This window comes from Thamnophis sirtalis, unplaced genomic scaffold, assembly GCF_051295495.1.
Source record: "Thamnophis sirtalis isolate CommonGarterSnake01/CBP01778 unplaced genomic scaffold, rThaSir2_p1.2 scaffold_1, whole genome shotgun sequence".
NCBI lineage: Eukaryota > Metazoa > Chordata > Lepidosauria > Squamata > Natricidae > Thamnophis > Thamnophis sirtalis.
Window position 1 is genome coordinate 19,655,925 of NW_028261381.1, and position 15,615 is coordinate 19,671,539.

The 15,615-nt window shown below is 39.0% G+C and overlaps 1 protein-coding gene across 3 annotated transcripts in view; it reads left to right on the forward strand.

The window, feature by feature from the left end:
- The first annotated feature begins 10,583 nt into the window (after positions 1 to 10,583).
- CCDC141 (coiled-coil domain containing 141) overlaps positions 10,584 to 15,615 on the forward strand; it is a 135,920-nt gene continuing 130,888 nt past the window's right edge. For all 3 annotated transcript variants that reach the window (XM_087708414.1, XM_087708422.1, XM_087708428.1), the window contains exons 1-2: positions 10,584 to 10,828; positions 12,133 to 12,255. In XM_087708414.1, the coding sequence (XP_087564540.1) occupies positions 10,727 to 10,828; positions 12,133 to 12,255 (225 nt within the window). In that variant the 5' untranslated portion in view covers positions 10,584 to 10,726. The remainder of the gene's footprint in view (positions 10,829 to 12,132; positions 12,256 to 15,615) is intronic.

Sequence of the window (15,615 nt, forward strand, 5' to 3'; positions counted from 1 at the left end):
CCCCCGGGCTCCGGAGGTGCTCTAGAAGCTGGAAACAGACCTGTTTTTGGACTTCTGGGAAGAAGAAGAAGAAGAAGAAGAAGAAGAAGAAGAAGAAGAAGAAGAAGAAGAAGAAGAAGAGGAGGAGGAGGAGGAGGAGGAGGAGGAGGAGGAGGAGGAGGAGGAGGAGGAGGAGGAGGAGGAGGAGGAGGAGGAGGAGGAGGAGGAGGAGGAGACAAAGAAGAAGAAGAAGAAGAAGAAGAAGAAGAAGAAGAAGAAGAAGAAGAAGAAGAAGAAGAATCAATCAATACAAAGTAGCAACAACAGCGTATTAGAAATCTACATGAAATATTTGCCTGCAAGCAAGAACTGGTGAGACCGTAAAATAGAGAAAGTCATAGAAAATGAAGAAGCTAAATTCTCTGGGTCTTTGTAATTCAAATAGACAGGCACCTGCCACATAACACCTATGGCACCATCAAACATCCAGATCTAAGTACCCAGGTTCTTGGAAAGGACGATAGATAGACAAAAAAAATATCAAATCCAATCTGAACATCTGGTTGACTGTGCAATGAATCCTCATCACCATCATCACCATCTTTATAACCTGTATGTCATTTCATAACTCAACCAGAACCAACTCCATGGTGACTATTTTAAAACATTTTTTCATGGTTGTCTCAAAACAAAATGGGTGGTAAAGAAATCTAATAGTAATAATAATCAAAAATGGTATTATTAAATAATGTTTTACTGTTAAACAGAAAAACAATCTTATGTTGGAACTAGAAAACAAAATTAGCAGGATCAGGCTGCTCCAAATAATATGCTTTACTGTGCTAATACTTATCTATTTAATTATTTTGGCAGTTAGTAAACTACATGGAACACATTCTAGTGCTCTAAATTTGCAATTAATGAAGTGTGGGAAGAAATTACTTATTTCCCATTAAGGGGTCAGATTCTTGGGGAATCCAATGGCACATTTCTAGAGAGTTTAGGGATCGATCAGACAGTCCATTTCATTTTATCATCTGGTAGGGGAAATTCTGAGGGAATCAATGCTGGTTTACTTTTCACATCCAGAATGGCACATTAATGATTGAACACTAACAATGCAATAATGGTATTGCAGGATGGAGCCACACAATTAAAATTTCATCCGTTCATTCATTTTTAAAAAACTGGCTACACTAGCAATTTCAACTGCTAGAGAGAAGTTCCCTGAAGATGGGCTCCAGCAAGGGTATGAAAGCTCAGAAGAAAAAAACGCCTGGTCCCGGTGACCAACCCAGATTGGATTCTGCAACATTATTCTGGGAAACGTATTTTCACCTACATTTGTGAACATTTCTAAACATTTGGGTAACAGTGTTCTATGAGCCTTTGGCATATACTCATCTAGGCCACATCAAAGGTGGTATTCAGCAGGTTCTGACCAATTCTGGAGAAACGGTAGCGGAAAGTTTGAGTAGTTCAGAGAATTGGTAAATACAACTCTGACTGGCCCCGCCCTCATCTATTCTCTGCCTCCCGAGTCCCAGCTGATTGGGAGGGAATGGGGATTTTGCAGTAACTGTTCCCTGGAGTGGGGTGGGAATGGATATTTTACAGGATCCTTCCCCTGCCACACCCATCAAGCCACGCCATGCCCACCAAGCTACGCACACAGAACTGGTAGTAAAAAAAAATTAATCCCACCATTGGACCACATGACCACTGAAAATGTCTTCGGACAACACTGGCTCTCTTGGCTAAGAAATGGAGATGAGCACCAGGCCCCAGAGTCAGACATAACTGGACAGGGAAACCTTTACCTTTAAAGATTTGGGAGAGCCACTGTTTCCCCTGTATATCTCTCATTCTGTGGGTTGTTTATCTTAATGAAAGAACCTCCTCAAGATGCCAGCAAAACACTTATCCTCTGGGCTGGTTCTTTTTGTCAGACTAGTCAAGTGCTGTGTTTTGGACTTGGTTCATCACTTACATATTTCTGTAGCAGAAATATTAACTTTTCTTTCTTTGAAACCCCTTCATGGTTATTTATTGACCAATTAAAGTGTTGACTCCTCTAAGCCGTTCCCACATTTTTCACCATTGACCATGTTGGATGGGGCTTGTAAGAAATATAATGCAGCCACATCTAAAGAACCACAAGGTTTCCGACCTCAGCTGTTCAGACTCTCTTAGGCTCATATCCGTTTATAGGCATACTCCGGTGGTGGGTTCTGGGAGGTACAGCCCAGTAAGGGGGTACTGGTGGCAGCTGGGAGCAGTGGCCACCCTACCAGAATGGTGTTTCGGTGGGCCCACCTGCCCGCCCATGTTCCTTACCTCTTTTTGTGGGAAACAGGCTAATTTCACACACATGCACAGCGCACATCGCCTGCGTGACCTTGCCGAGCAAGCTGGGGCATCACAGGGCGGTCGTGTGTGCATGCACGCGCAGTGCGCATGCCCAAAGTGTATGCCCAGCCCTGTCATCACAGTGTACCAGTTGCGACGGGATCCAGAACCAATCATTGGCATACTCAATTATTATTTTTTTGGGGGGGGTATTTCTGTTTTCACATTCCTTAGATTCTCAGAAAGCTTAATTTATTGTTATTTATTAGTTGGTTAGATGCCATAGAGTGAATGTATGAACAAATGTCCACCACATTAGTTTGACCCCAGAGATAATCTTTAACTTATCGAAAGGCATTCTAGTGATCTTCATCTCATTTATTTATCTTTATCAGTCCATTCTACTTCTCTCAATCTTGCTAAATGTAGTTGTTTGTCTATTATCCACGCATTTCATGGACCTAAAGTATGTGATAACAATTTCGAAAAAGCACCCAGTCTTCTTTTGATCCAGAAATGATGTATTCATTTTGTTTGTGGTGTGTTGTACATAAGTCTCAAATGCATAATTTAGAACTTTCCATCTTGTTCCTCAATATCTATCTTTTACAGCCATATGTTGCTATTATTATAGTACTACTCTTCAATTATAGCAGTTTTTCCAAGGATTAATCTCTTCTTTATTTGTTCAGCATGCTGTAAATTTATTCCTGTGCTTGAGCCCAAGAAAACAAAATTCTCTTCCATCTTTGGTTCTTCAACATCAGTCGCAAGTTCCCTTAACTATGGAGTTGGTACTAATTAGGACTTCTTAATATTTTACACTAATCAGATTTTTCACTTTTCTTTCTTTTTTTAAACATTCTGCTAACTACTGTATTTTTCAGAGTATAAGACACACCAGAATATAAGACACACCAAAGTTTCAAAGAGGCAAATTTAATAAAAAGGTTTTACACTCTGCAAACCTCCCCAAAACGGCCTGTTTTTTTTGTTGCGAAAATGGGTCTGTATTTTTTTTTAAAGGGCATGAATAGCCCTTAAAAGGCTTGTAGATTGCTCCTGGGGCAATTTTTCGTGAAAACAGGCCTGGTTTTTGCCAAAAAAAGAGGCACGGATAACCTTTAGGAGGCTTATAGAGTGTTTCTGGGGGCTGGGGGGGGAAATTAAGCAAAAACCAGCCTGTTTTTTCTCATTTCTGCCCTCCCCAGCCCCCAGGAGCTCTCTGAAAGCCTCCTACAAGCTAGCATGGCCATTTTGGTGAAGGGGCGGAGTTTCGGGAAGCAAAAATGTTGTATTCAGTTTATAAGATGCACCCAGATTTTCAGCCTCTTTTTTGAGGGAAAAAGGTGCATCGTTGGCTTACTCCATTTTTAACCTCTCTGTTTCTCCAGTCTCAATTCATAAAATAGGTCTTTGTTCTTTGTAAAGTGTAGAGAGTTAGCACCCACCACTCTCCTAAAAGAATGAAATATTTTGAGAAATATTTAAAAGGCAGAATATTATATTTCTCTGGATGAAACATGGAGAAACATGGTCTTGGAAAGAAGCTCCCACCTTTCTTAATAGCCCTCGGCAGATGTCAGCACTTAAGAAATAAAGAGAGAGTTAGCTCTATTCATAAGCAAATGCCCTCACCCAAGATCCAACAAAAGTAGGATTAGCCCTCAGCACAATAGGAATTGTCCAAAGCCCTTTCATGGCATCATCTCAGTTGCACCATGCCCAGCAGTTCAAACTTCAACCAAACGTAGCTCAGAGAAACTCCTTGGATTTGTACATGGCACCATGGGAGTCTGACAACAGTCAATAGAATACATGTTCTTGCACAACAACAGGAAGTTCAAGTGCAAAGCCCAAGAGAAGGTATAAATACCCCCCACTATCAAATCCACGTGGTCAGCTATATCAGAACTACAAACATGTGGTTCTGTTAATCAATAAATGGACCTCTTTCCAATCAGCCTCCAGCCTCCTTTTTGTCTCCAAGGCCTTTCTCTCGGCTTGGAACTGAACCAGATGGATATTTCTTCCAACAAACGTTTTCTAGAAAAAGAAGAATGAGCATATGATCTTTTTTTTTGATCTATCCATTAAAAGTCTTGATAAAGGTAAACTTTTTAATATTCTCTCCCTTATCCCTTATCCATGTTTCTGTATTTCGTTCATTTACAAGATTTCTGTACTAGGTCAGTCTGTCAGACTCTGAGCAATCAACAGATACCTAATTTAATGATCTTCAAAAGGCCATGAGAATAGGAGCCACTCTTGCCTCTGCTGTGGGCAATTCCATAGGAGGGAGTCCCCACACGACAGGCCTGTGCATGCCCCCCCCCCAAGTACCCCAATGGAAGTTGTTAAATACTGACAGCCAAGTAATAGGCTCCACCAAGGTCTTCCATTCTGTTGGAAGAATACTCAAAGCTGATTGGCCAAGCCATCTGACAGCTCCCTATAAAAGGGCTAGCTGTCAGACAGGCTGGTGCTGGATTTATAAATAGTTGTATAATAAAGAGCTGTTGTTTTTCACTGAAGCCTGAGTCCTGTCTCATCCACTTACAGGTTTTAACAGAAGTAGTTCAGCTTTTATCAAATTTGTACACATAAAGTAGACAGTAGACATCACATGCAAACATATACAAAGACAGAAGTCTATAAACATAAAATTAAACATCAAGCTTTAAAAAAACCAACAACTTCCACCCTCATTTCCCCCACAGATCCATTAACCATTTCTTATTTTATTCTATTAAAAATGCATGCCTTCGTCGTTATGTTTTAAAAATGTACTCTTGTTTACATTTATTTACTGCAGATTCCAGGATCTCCAGGGAGCATGACATATTGTTGTGGCTGGTTAAACATGTTACATGTAATCACTACTTACATTTTCCATTATTTTCTCCTAAATAATCTATAAACCACTGAATCATCAAGCTGTTTTTCTCTACTTTGTAATATAATCCATAGACAGACTTCAGACATTAATAAAAGCCTCTGTAGAGTTGCCATCTCTACCAAGCCCATAGTTTTAATTACCCAATCTTCAACATTTGAGCTCCTTTACTTTCCAATTTGCGCCCATATACTAAATTCTCTGTGGTGATCACAAACAATAAGAAACTGTGCTTTTTACTTAGTTCTTCTGCCATAAATCCTAATAAGTACAGTTCTAATCCAAATACATAAAAGTAAAGCTAAAGGTTCTCCTTGCACATATGTGCTAGTCGTTCCCATCTCTAGGGGGCAGTGCTCATCTCGGTTTCAAAGCCGAAGAGCCAGCGCTGTCCGAAGACCTCTCTATGGTCATGTGGCCAGCATGACTAAATGATGAAGACGCATGGAATGAAAGGTGGTTCCTATTTTTTTCTACTTGCATTTTTTACATGCTTTCGAACTGCTAGGTTGGCAGAAGCTCACTCCATTACGCGGCGCTAGGGATTCGAACCATCAAACTGCCGACCTCTCTGATTGACAAGCTCAGCGTCTTAGCCACTGAGCCACCACGTCACATCACCTGAATATATAGAAGACCTCCATTTTCACATATTAGGTGGGCAGAACCTATCCAAGATAAGCCATTTCAAAGTTACCCAAGTCCCAAGTCCTGGATTGAAATAAAAGTTATCCCAAGCCAGATCACATATAGCAAAACACCAGGAAACCTCTGGAAATGCCTGGCCCAGATTGACTTTGTTCCTTCAGTCTGAACACCTAGAAAAAAAAAGCTTATGGAGGTTCTGCCAGCTTCCCCTGCAAGAGGTTCATGCGCCTTATGGGAGGTCTTTTTAGTAGTAGCCCCTACACCATGGAATAAGCTGGCATATCCACACCCACACTCACAGCCACATACAAATACACTTCTCCTTACATTTCACAAACCTGTTAAGAACATCTTATACAGAGTGATTTTGGCCTTGGACAGCTGAGGGTGTCTTATTATTTTTTCATTGTATTACTCTAGTTAGTGGTGGTTTGACTGCTTTATTTTTGCTTTGTCTCAGTTGCATGGAGCAATTTCTAAATATTGTGGATAACTAAACAAATGAAATAAAAACATTTACAAAAGCCTTCCTGCATGTTTTTGAGTTAGTTACCCACCACCACTCACTGCCCCACACACACATATATAACACAGATCTTATTCAGGAATCCACTCTCTATCCCAACAATGAAGAAATGCAAGGCTGTGAGTAGAGAGAAAGAAATGGAAGATTAGTAGACGCCTGCAAACGTCTTTCTAAACAGAAAACCACTGCATTCATTCCAGCAAAGATAAATTCGTGCTTTGAAACTCACCCAGATCATCCGACTTCCAAGTTTAAAAATATAGATATGCACATCAAATGTTGTGGCTTATTTATTTATTATTTATCAAATGTCCAGGCTGCACAACTCCAAACTCATTCTGAGTAGCTTCAGAAGATAAAAAGCAAGAAAAAAAAACATTTTATAGAAAGAAATATGTAGTCGCCCAGACAAGAGAGAAGATTAAAAGTTCCTCTCATGACATCACCTACAACTTAAAGGGGCTTGCCAAACATCTTAGTCCAAAGTCTGGAGAACGAGTCAGGCTTTTGAGGCTTGCTTTAAGACAGGTAAAGGGTAGAGGCTTATGAATTTCCAGAGGATAATGCAGGTGTTGTAACAGAGAAGGCCCACCTCCTGGGTCTTGCTAGATGACATTGCTTGATTGATGGGACCTCAAGCAAATGCATGATGCAAAAGCAGAGTCTATAAAAGCTAAGGCCGGCTCAAAGAAATAGGTCCCCTCCTAAATGGTTGCAACACCCCCCCACCCCAAATCTTATCAACATAGAACCACAAATCAACCATTTGGTTTTGCTTTGCATGTAGTGAAGCGGATTCCAGTTGATGCATACAACGTTGCAGGTGTGTAACTCCCTCCCCTCCTCTGCTTTCTCTGACTTGATTGATGTTGGCAGCTACAATGAGAAGACTTGCTTTTGCAATAAAATGAAGGACTGTGAAAAGACACTTCTGGGGTATGACACCTATGATGGCCTGTAAATTAGAGGATTATGACCCTTATGTGATGAATATGAGTGTTTAGTACTCAACTGATGGATGTGCATATGTGAACAAAACCTGGGTCATTTCCATCACTATTGCAATTTTTTTTCTTTGTCGAGAAACATGTACAATATGGTAATTTATCTAGCGACAACAATCTGTGCTTCATGCGTTGCCAACCAGTATCAAACCTCAATTACCACACACACACGTGTGTGTATGTATGTATGTATGTATGTGTGTGTGTGTATATATATACATACATATACATACATACATACATACATACATACATACATACATACACAGGGCGGGGCATAACCTTTTCCTAGGGGGTCACAGCAACACTTGTAATAACAACACAAATAATTCATACACCATTCGAAAGCCCATCAAAAACTGAGTTTATTGACACGATTTAATAGTCAGTATGACCACCATTAGCCCTTCGAACAGCATTCAAATGAGGTGGATAAGAACACAACAAATCTTCAAACAGTTCCGTTCGATTTTCCAGATTTTTCAACACAGTTTCCAAATTCATTCTCAAAGTTTCAACCGAAACAAATTTAACATTTAATAGCTCATTCAATTCAGTTTTTTATGGGTTTTAAAATGAGGTGTCGCGGAAGTTGTAAACTGCTGTCGATCTTGCTGTGACCCCCTAGGAAAAGGTTATGCCCCGCCCTCTGGAAAATCTGGAAAATCGAACGGAACTGTTTGAAGATTTGTTGTGTTCTTATCCACCTCGTTTGAATGCTGTTCGAAGGGCTAATGGTGGTCATACTGACTATTAAATCGTGTCAATAAACTCAGTTTTTGATGGGCTTTCGAATGGTGTATGAATTATTTGTGTTGTTATTACAAGTGTTGCTGTGACCCCCTAGGAAAAGGTTATGCCCCGCCCTGTGTGTGTGTGTGTGTGTGTGTGTGTGTGTGTGTGTGTGTGTGTGTGTGTATATATATATATATATATATATGTATGTATGTATGTATGTATGTATGTATGTATGTATGTATGTATGTTATATTTGGGCATACCAGGGGTTGTGACTTTAAGTATATATATGTGTGTGTGTGTGTGTGTGTGTGTGCATATGTGTGTGTGCAAAGATTTCCTTGTCAGTCATGTCCTTATTCATTCTCCCTCCTTCCCTCTCTCCCTCCTCTATAGATTGCTTTGGAGTAACCTACGTATGGCATATTTTAACATACTGTCTAAAAATGTCATTTCTGATAATTGACTGTGGCCTAAACACTAGTCTCATTTGCTCAGCTGTCCTAGTGCAGGGAATCAAGCAGCTGCTCTCTCATTCTGCGGGCTGCCTGTGGCACATTCTATGTTTCTAGTAATAGACTGGACATATATCGATTTTAGCAGCCTGATGAAAATCTGTCTCTGATTTCCCCAGCATGGAATAAATGAATTTCATTCTATATGAGTTGCATCAGTTTGTTTTGAAGCGTATCAATAGAGAGGCATCCAATAAAGTTATTGTGGGATGTTTTTCTTATAATGAAGGAAAGTTCTGAAACAAAAATCCACTCAAAAATCAACACCAATCAGCCAAGGCACCACATAAACAAGACTCACAGAACAGTCCAAGGCACGTAATTTCAATAAAGGGAAATTCCCTGAAGAGGATTCCAGCATGAGTCTAAAAGCTCGGAAGAGTAAATCTCAGGTCCCAGTGACCGACCCAAATTCGATTAGCCTTCATTCGTAAAATCCACTCTTTTTTAAAACTGATGAAATGTAAGCACTATTTTTTTCAGGTGGGGAACACAAGAAAACTTCAGTCTGCATCTACTGGGAAAGCAACTTTAAGGTATATTTAAAGACGATTAAATTGATTGTCTGTTTATGATGTTCTAAAAAACAAAAGGAGCCAACAACTACAATAATAATAATAATAAACACCCTACTTGGAACAGCTTATATCCTCCGACGTTACCTTAATAGTTCCTAGGTCCTTGGTTAGGATTCAAGTTGTTGAGCTACCAACCAGCCCCAAAGGCTGTGAATCTCACCAAAGATTAACCACATCATCATCATCATCATCATCATCATCATCATCATCATCATCATCATCATCATTATCATCATAACAACAACAACAACAATAATAATAATATAATGACTTCTCCTCCTCTTCATATGTCTCAAAGTAATTAGAGATATAAAAACACCCAAAAATTAACCACTGATTATTCCAGAGCATAATGGAACTGATATCTTCTCCAACTTTTAACCGAGTTCCAGATAAAACAGCCCTAAAAATGACAACAAATGTGTGTTGCTTAATTCTTTCATTGTGGCTGTCGTACAATAGAACCGAACAGAATAACAGAGTTGGAAGGAACCTTGGAGATCTTCTAATTCGGACCCTCACCTCTCTCCAGGCCTTCGTGAAAGCCGTCAAAACCTGGCTGTGCCAGCAGGCCTGGGGTTGATGAGTTCCCCTTCCCTCTCAACTTGTATGGCTGTATGACTCTTGTGTATTTTAATTACGTGTATTGTGTTTGTATCCCCTTTTTCCCCTTTTGAGTTGTTCGCCGCCCTGAGTCCCTCCCGGAGAAGGGCGGCATACAAATAAACTAAATCTTAATCTTAAACTTAATCTTAATCCAACCCCCTGCTCAGGCAGGAAACTCTATACCATTTCAGACAAATGGTTGTCCAGTCCCTTCTTAAAAACTTCACAACTTCTGGAGGCAAGTTGTTCTACATATCACCAAATAGTAATTCCTTGCCTTGAAGAGTCTTCAATTGTGAAGGCCTCTATGCTATTCTTGTTCTTTTTGTGAATGGTAGAATATTTTTATAACGGGGGATCATGAGGCAAAGTTTGAAAATGAAGTCTTACTTTGGAAGCAAGTATGGATCTTGTCTTTTAGCTGTTCTAAAACGGTCTTCTGTTAGCTCAGTTCAAAGCATCCTGTAAACAGCGTTTCACGGATAAACAGAAACTTGAGGAAACATTCATTTTTATTCTCTCTCTCCCCCCCCGCCCCCACTCCCTGTATGTAGCCTTTTCCTATTAGCAAACAGAGAAAGCCTTATGTTTTGAGACCTAAGATCCATGTTTATAGGGGGCAAAAATGGATAGCAGTTAAAAACTACAAAAATAGAGGAGTGTCACGTCCCTCTCTCCCTCCCTGCCTTGAAAGATAAATTCAATGGGGGGTGTCTATTTTTAACCTCCTGTTCTTTCCTTTTGGCAGAGCAATCAGTGTTAGCTGAGCTCTTTGACGGAAGGGAGCCAAGTAACCCCATTTGCTGCCTTTTTGCAATGACCAGCAGCTTTCCCCAGCTGCCAGAGGGGAACCTTTTTTGCAGGAAGCCCAGTTCTACGGCAACACCATGACCAGCAACAATAGTCCCGAGGAGCCACTTTCCACAACAACTGTTAGTTCAGTCCTGGTTGAGGCTGGGGATTGCAGAATTGTCATCGCCCTTCTTAAGGTAAGCAGAACAGAGCCTAATTCTACCTCTGGGCTAGGTTGGTACTCTGTACTCTGCTCAAATGTACACGTATAAAAGTTAAATGCTGAGCTGCCGAAGGGAAAACCCCAAGGAGCGGCATAATGTACTGCAAGTTTCTGATGAGTGAAAGAGTTTAAAAATCAATCAAGCATCGTTCAAGAGAAATAATTTGCTTTCTGATGAGTGAATTTAAAAATCAATCAAGCATCATCCCAGATAAATAATTTGCTTTCTTTAAAGACATATTGACTAAAATTAAATAAACAGCACAGCAAAAGTGTGCAGGGACATCTTGGTTGGCATGTAGTTTTTCTCTGATTGTGATTGCTTTCACTGAGAATTTATAACTTTGTTTTCCATATTGTTAAGGATTATATTCGGTTTATAAAAGTGCATTAACCTAAGCTGATTAACTAAAGGAATCATTATCATGTTACTGTATAGGGAAATCATTAGCGCTCACATGGTGCAAATATCTATTTGCATTTTATGAAGTAAAAAGGCTTATTTAAAACCTTAATGAGAATTATTTCACCATCTCATTTTAGTCTACGCATTCCTTGCATATCTCCTCTGTTGAAACTTATGTATGCTAAAGTTTACGTGCTATTATATTTGTATGTGAGCCACTGAGACTTGGTTTTGATTGTGGTGACATGCAAACATCTTTAATATAAATAAATATTTATACAGAAAAGTAAATTATTGTTATGGCTTGCAAAGGAAAGTCCAGGCTGATCCAAAATAGTGAAGTTCACATTAGACCTATTAAAATAAACATGCAATTTAGTAGCCTTAGTTCTATTTATTTAAATACTTCTACTCTAAGCATAACTTCATTTAGATCCAGCTCATAATCCTTTATGTCAGGTGTTCTAGCCCACAACTCACAGAGTGCATGCCGCCCTGGAGAGCTATTAATGAGATGCCTTACAAGATGGTAAACATTTAACATTATATATATATATATATATATATATATATATATATATATATATATATATATATATATATATATATATATATATATATATATATATATATATATATATATATATATATATATATATAAAATATACATATATATATAATATACATTAACTATATTATATAATTTTATATACCTCCCAAGACAATTCCTCTTCACTCAATACATCCAGTACCCTCCTGCTTTATATCCTTTAAGCTGATTTTAGCTTATTACTGTCCGAACCAATTACTGTACAAAAATATGGTGTACTGTATTCTGCTTAGAAAAATATTTGCTTATATTTCTGTTTTAGTGTGGCAAATGGGTACAGCTGCAGTTAGTTGAATCACTTCCAAATTTATTGGAAATTGGCAGCAATGAAGAAGAGACCAAAAAATTATTATATGATCATGAACTTCTACTGTCTAAGCTTAAGGTAAGAGAAACAATACAACCTGAAATGCTGTAATTTATGGTTTTGATTGTGATTTGAGGGTTGAAATTGACCATTCAGCAGAATTGTGTGCAATATCACAATATTAGACATGAGGAGCTCCTCCATATTATTAAAATAAGCCTTTAAAAAAAAATCAAGCAGCAAATTATCTTTTCTGAACAGTTCTTCAGACCTTGTCAGTATCAAACTTCTCCTAAACCCTTGCTTCACAGATAGGAGTTGACAACTATACACAATCAGCATCCACAGACAACCATTGACAAATACTTGTTTCTGATGGCAACATCAATTTTCAAGTTTTATGAATGGCTAACACCAGGTGGCAGAGTCAGCTATAAGCATCGACCTTAAGTGCCCTCCAGATGTGTCGGACTATAATTTCCAACCAACTCTATTGGCCTGGCTAGCTGAGGATTACGGTAGTTATAGTCTAACACAAGTGGTAGGCAATAAGTTGACAAGTCTAATATAACGGAAAAGGATCAGGAAAGGACAACAAATAAGAACAAATCAACAGTCGCATTCACTCCCTAGATTGGCAAAGTATAGCTTTAAGTCCCTGAAAGAAAGATGATATGGTACTCTTATTCCCTGCTATTTTTGTTTCAGCTCCCAGGACCGTACATCAGTATGTACAAATGTTGGTGTAATGTTTCAATGGACACCAGAACACAGAATGGAATTAAAATAAGTTTATCTTCCATTTTATAATCCTCTTTATCATACTTACCAATAACAAATGCAAAATCCCAGATGGAATGCTAAATTAATAAATAATTTATTAATTTAATTATTAACTAAATGGCAGTAGTTCACAGTCTTCTGAAATTTTTGCAACTGATATCTGGTGGCCCAATTGGTCTAACTGAAGTAGAGAGCTGCTTATCAGGACTATGACTTATAAGTCATACTGAAGTATAGGTAATCCTCAATTTATGACCACAGTTGAGCCCAAAATTTATGTTGCTAAGTGAGAAATTTGTTAAGTGAGTTTTGCTCCATTTTGTGACTTTTCATCCCACATTTGTTAAGTGAATCACTGAAGTTGTTAAATTAGTAACATTATTGTTACTAATAATGGCTTTCCCATTGACTTTGTGTTGGAATTCATTGTTGGAATGTATTTTATGCAACAACTACAGTAGTATTTAGCCAGTAGATGACAGTGTTTACAAGTTTGGATCTATGGTATATACTCTATGCTCTTTTGTTCTAAGTTTCCGGTTTCCTGTTATAATTATATAGTTGAGTAGTAAAGCACATGGTGACTGTACTCTTTGTTTGCTCTGTGGTGCTATATATATATAACGGATAAGCGGATAAGAGCCTGTTGCCTAATGGCTAAGATCTCTGCCTAGTATGCCTAGTGTGCAATATAGCCCAGGTTCAAATCCCAGTAAGGGTATCGCTAGCTGATGAGAGCTAAATAGCTTGAAATAGATCTATACTAGTCTCCCTTTATTTATTTATCAGCACAAATAAAAACACACACACACACACACACACACACACACACACACACACACACACACACACACACACACACATATATATATATATATATATATATATATATATATATATATATATATAAATATATATATAAATATATATAAATATATATAAATATATAAATAGAATGTGTAATACTTTGCTAGGCAGAATGTCACAAAAAGTGATCACATGACCCTGGGGCACTGCATCTATCATAAATATGAACCAGTTGTCAAGCATCCAGATGTAAATCACATCTCCATGGGGATGTTGCAACCATTATAAGTGTGAAAAATGTTCATAAGTCACTTTTTTCAGTGCCATTATAGCTTTGAATGATCAATAAATGAACTGTTGTAAATCAAGGACTACATGTGTTAACCATGTTAGCTAAAACTTTTGGGCACATCCAGTTCAGAAACAGCTCTACATTGGCAGAGGAATGTGACCTCTCAGGTGGGAGACTTTGTTATCATGAAAAGGCATCCCATTGTTACTACTCATTTTTTGTTATTGTCTTTTTAAAAAAGAGACAAGAGGGTAAGGGTAACTGAGATGGATACCATCATTGTAACACCACAATCAAAACCACCTCCTTTTATGTGTTGCTTTCAAAAACAGGGGGACATGACTTTGGATGCATGGGTTTAGCCACAATATTGGCTTGTTTATTTGTTTGTTTGTTTGTTTGTTTGTTTGTTTAAACATTTATATAGCCACTCATCTGATACTGAACTCTGGGTGGCTTCCAACCAACAGTTAAATGAGCATCATTGTACAATTAATACATATATCAATTAAGCCCACAAATCATAAACTCCCATCAATTTCACTCTACACGGAAGAGCCGAGGTGGCGCAGTGGGTAGAGTGCAGTACTGCAGGCCACTTCAGCTGACTGCTAGTTCAGCAGTTCAGCGGTTCAAATCTCACCGGCTCAGGGTTGACTCAGCCTTCCATCCTTCCAAGGTGGGTAAAATGAGGACCCGGATTGTTGGGGAAAATATGCTGACTCTGTAAACCGCTTAGAGAGGGCTGAAAGCCCTATGAAGCGGTATATAAGTCTAACTGCTATTGTTACTATTGCTACACCAGCACTTGAGAGGAAAGTTAGTTCTTAAATGCTTTTTGGAAGACTAGAGGGGTAGCGGCTTGCTGAACCTCAGGGGGAAGGGTGTTCCATAGGGCAGGCTGCCATTGAAAAGGTGGACACCCTAGATCCCATAAGATGACAATGTTTAAGTCAGGAAGGGACTAGGTAGTGCAGATAGGTATCTTTAGGGAGAGGTGCTCCTGCAGATAACCTGGCCCTGTGTCACAAATAGGTTTTAAACTAGCATCTTGAATTGCATCTGGAAGGAAAGTGGGAGCCAATGTAAACTGCGCAATAGAGGTATAGCATGGGTAAACATAGGGGCAACCATCACTACATGTCCTGCTACATTCTGAAACAATTGGAGCTTGTAGGTGGTTTTGCAGGGCAGCTCTAGGTAGAACATGTTGCAGTGATCCAACTAGGTAATGCCCAAAGCACGAGTGACCTTGGTTTTTGACTCACACTCTCAAATGTCCCTGCGGGAGGAATGGGGGGAAGGGAGAGATGTCAGTCTTGGATGCAAAGAACAAAGCTATACTTCAGGAAGAGATGCAGAGCAACTAGTCGCTACTTCAGTTCAAACATTTGGAGCATGTTGCCATTGGCAGAAAGCTTATGGCAAGGGAAAAGTTATTAATGGTTCTGAAGAAAAGACATTCTCTGGCTCCTGGAGGTGCCATTCACCATCATGCTCATAATGCCCAGGTCCTTGTGTGTAATGGGATAACATTAGAGATTTTAATGCAAACT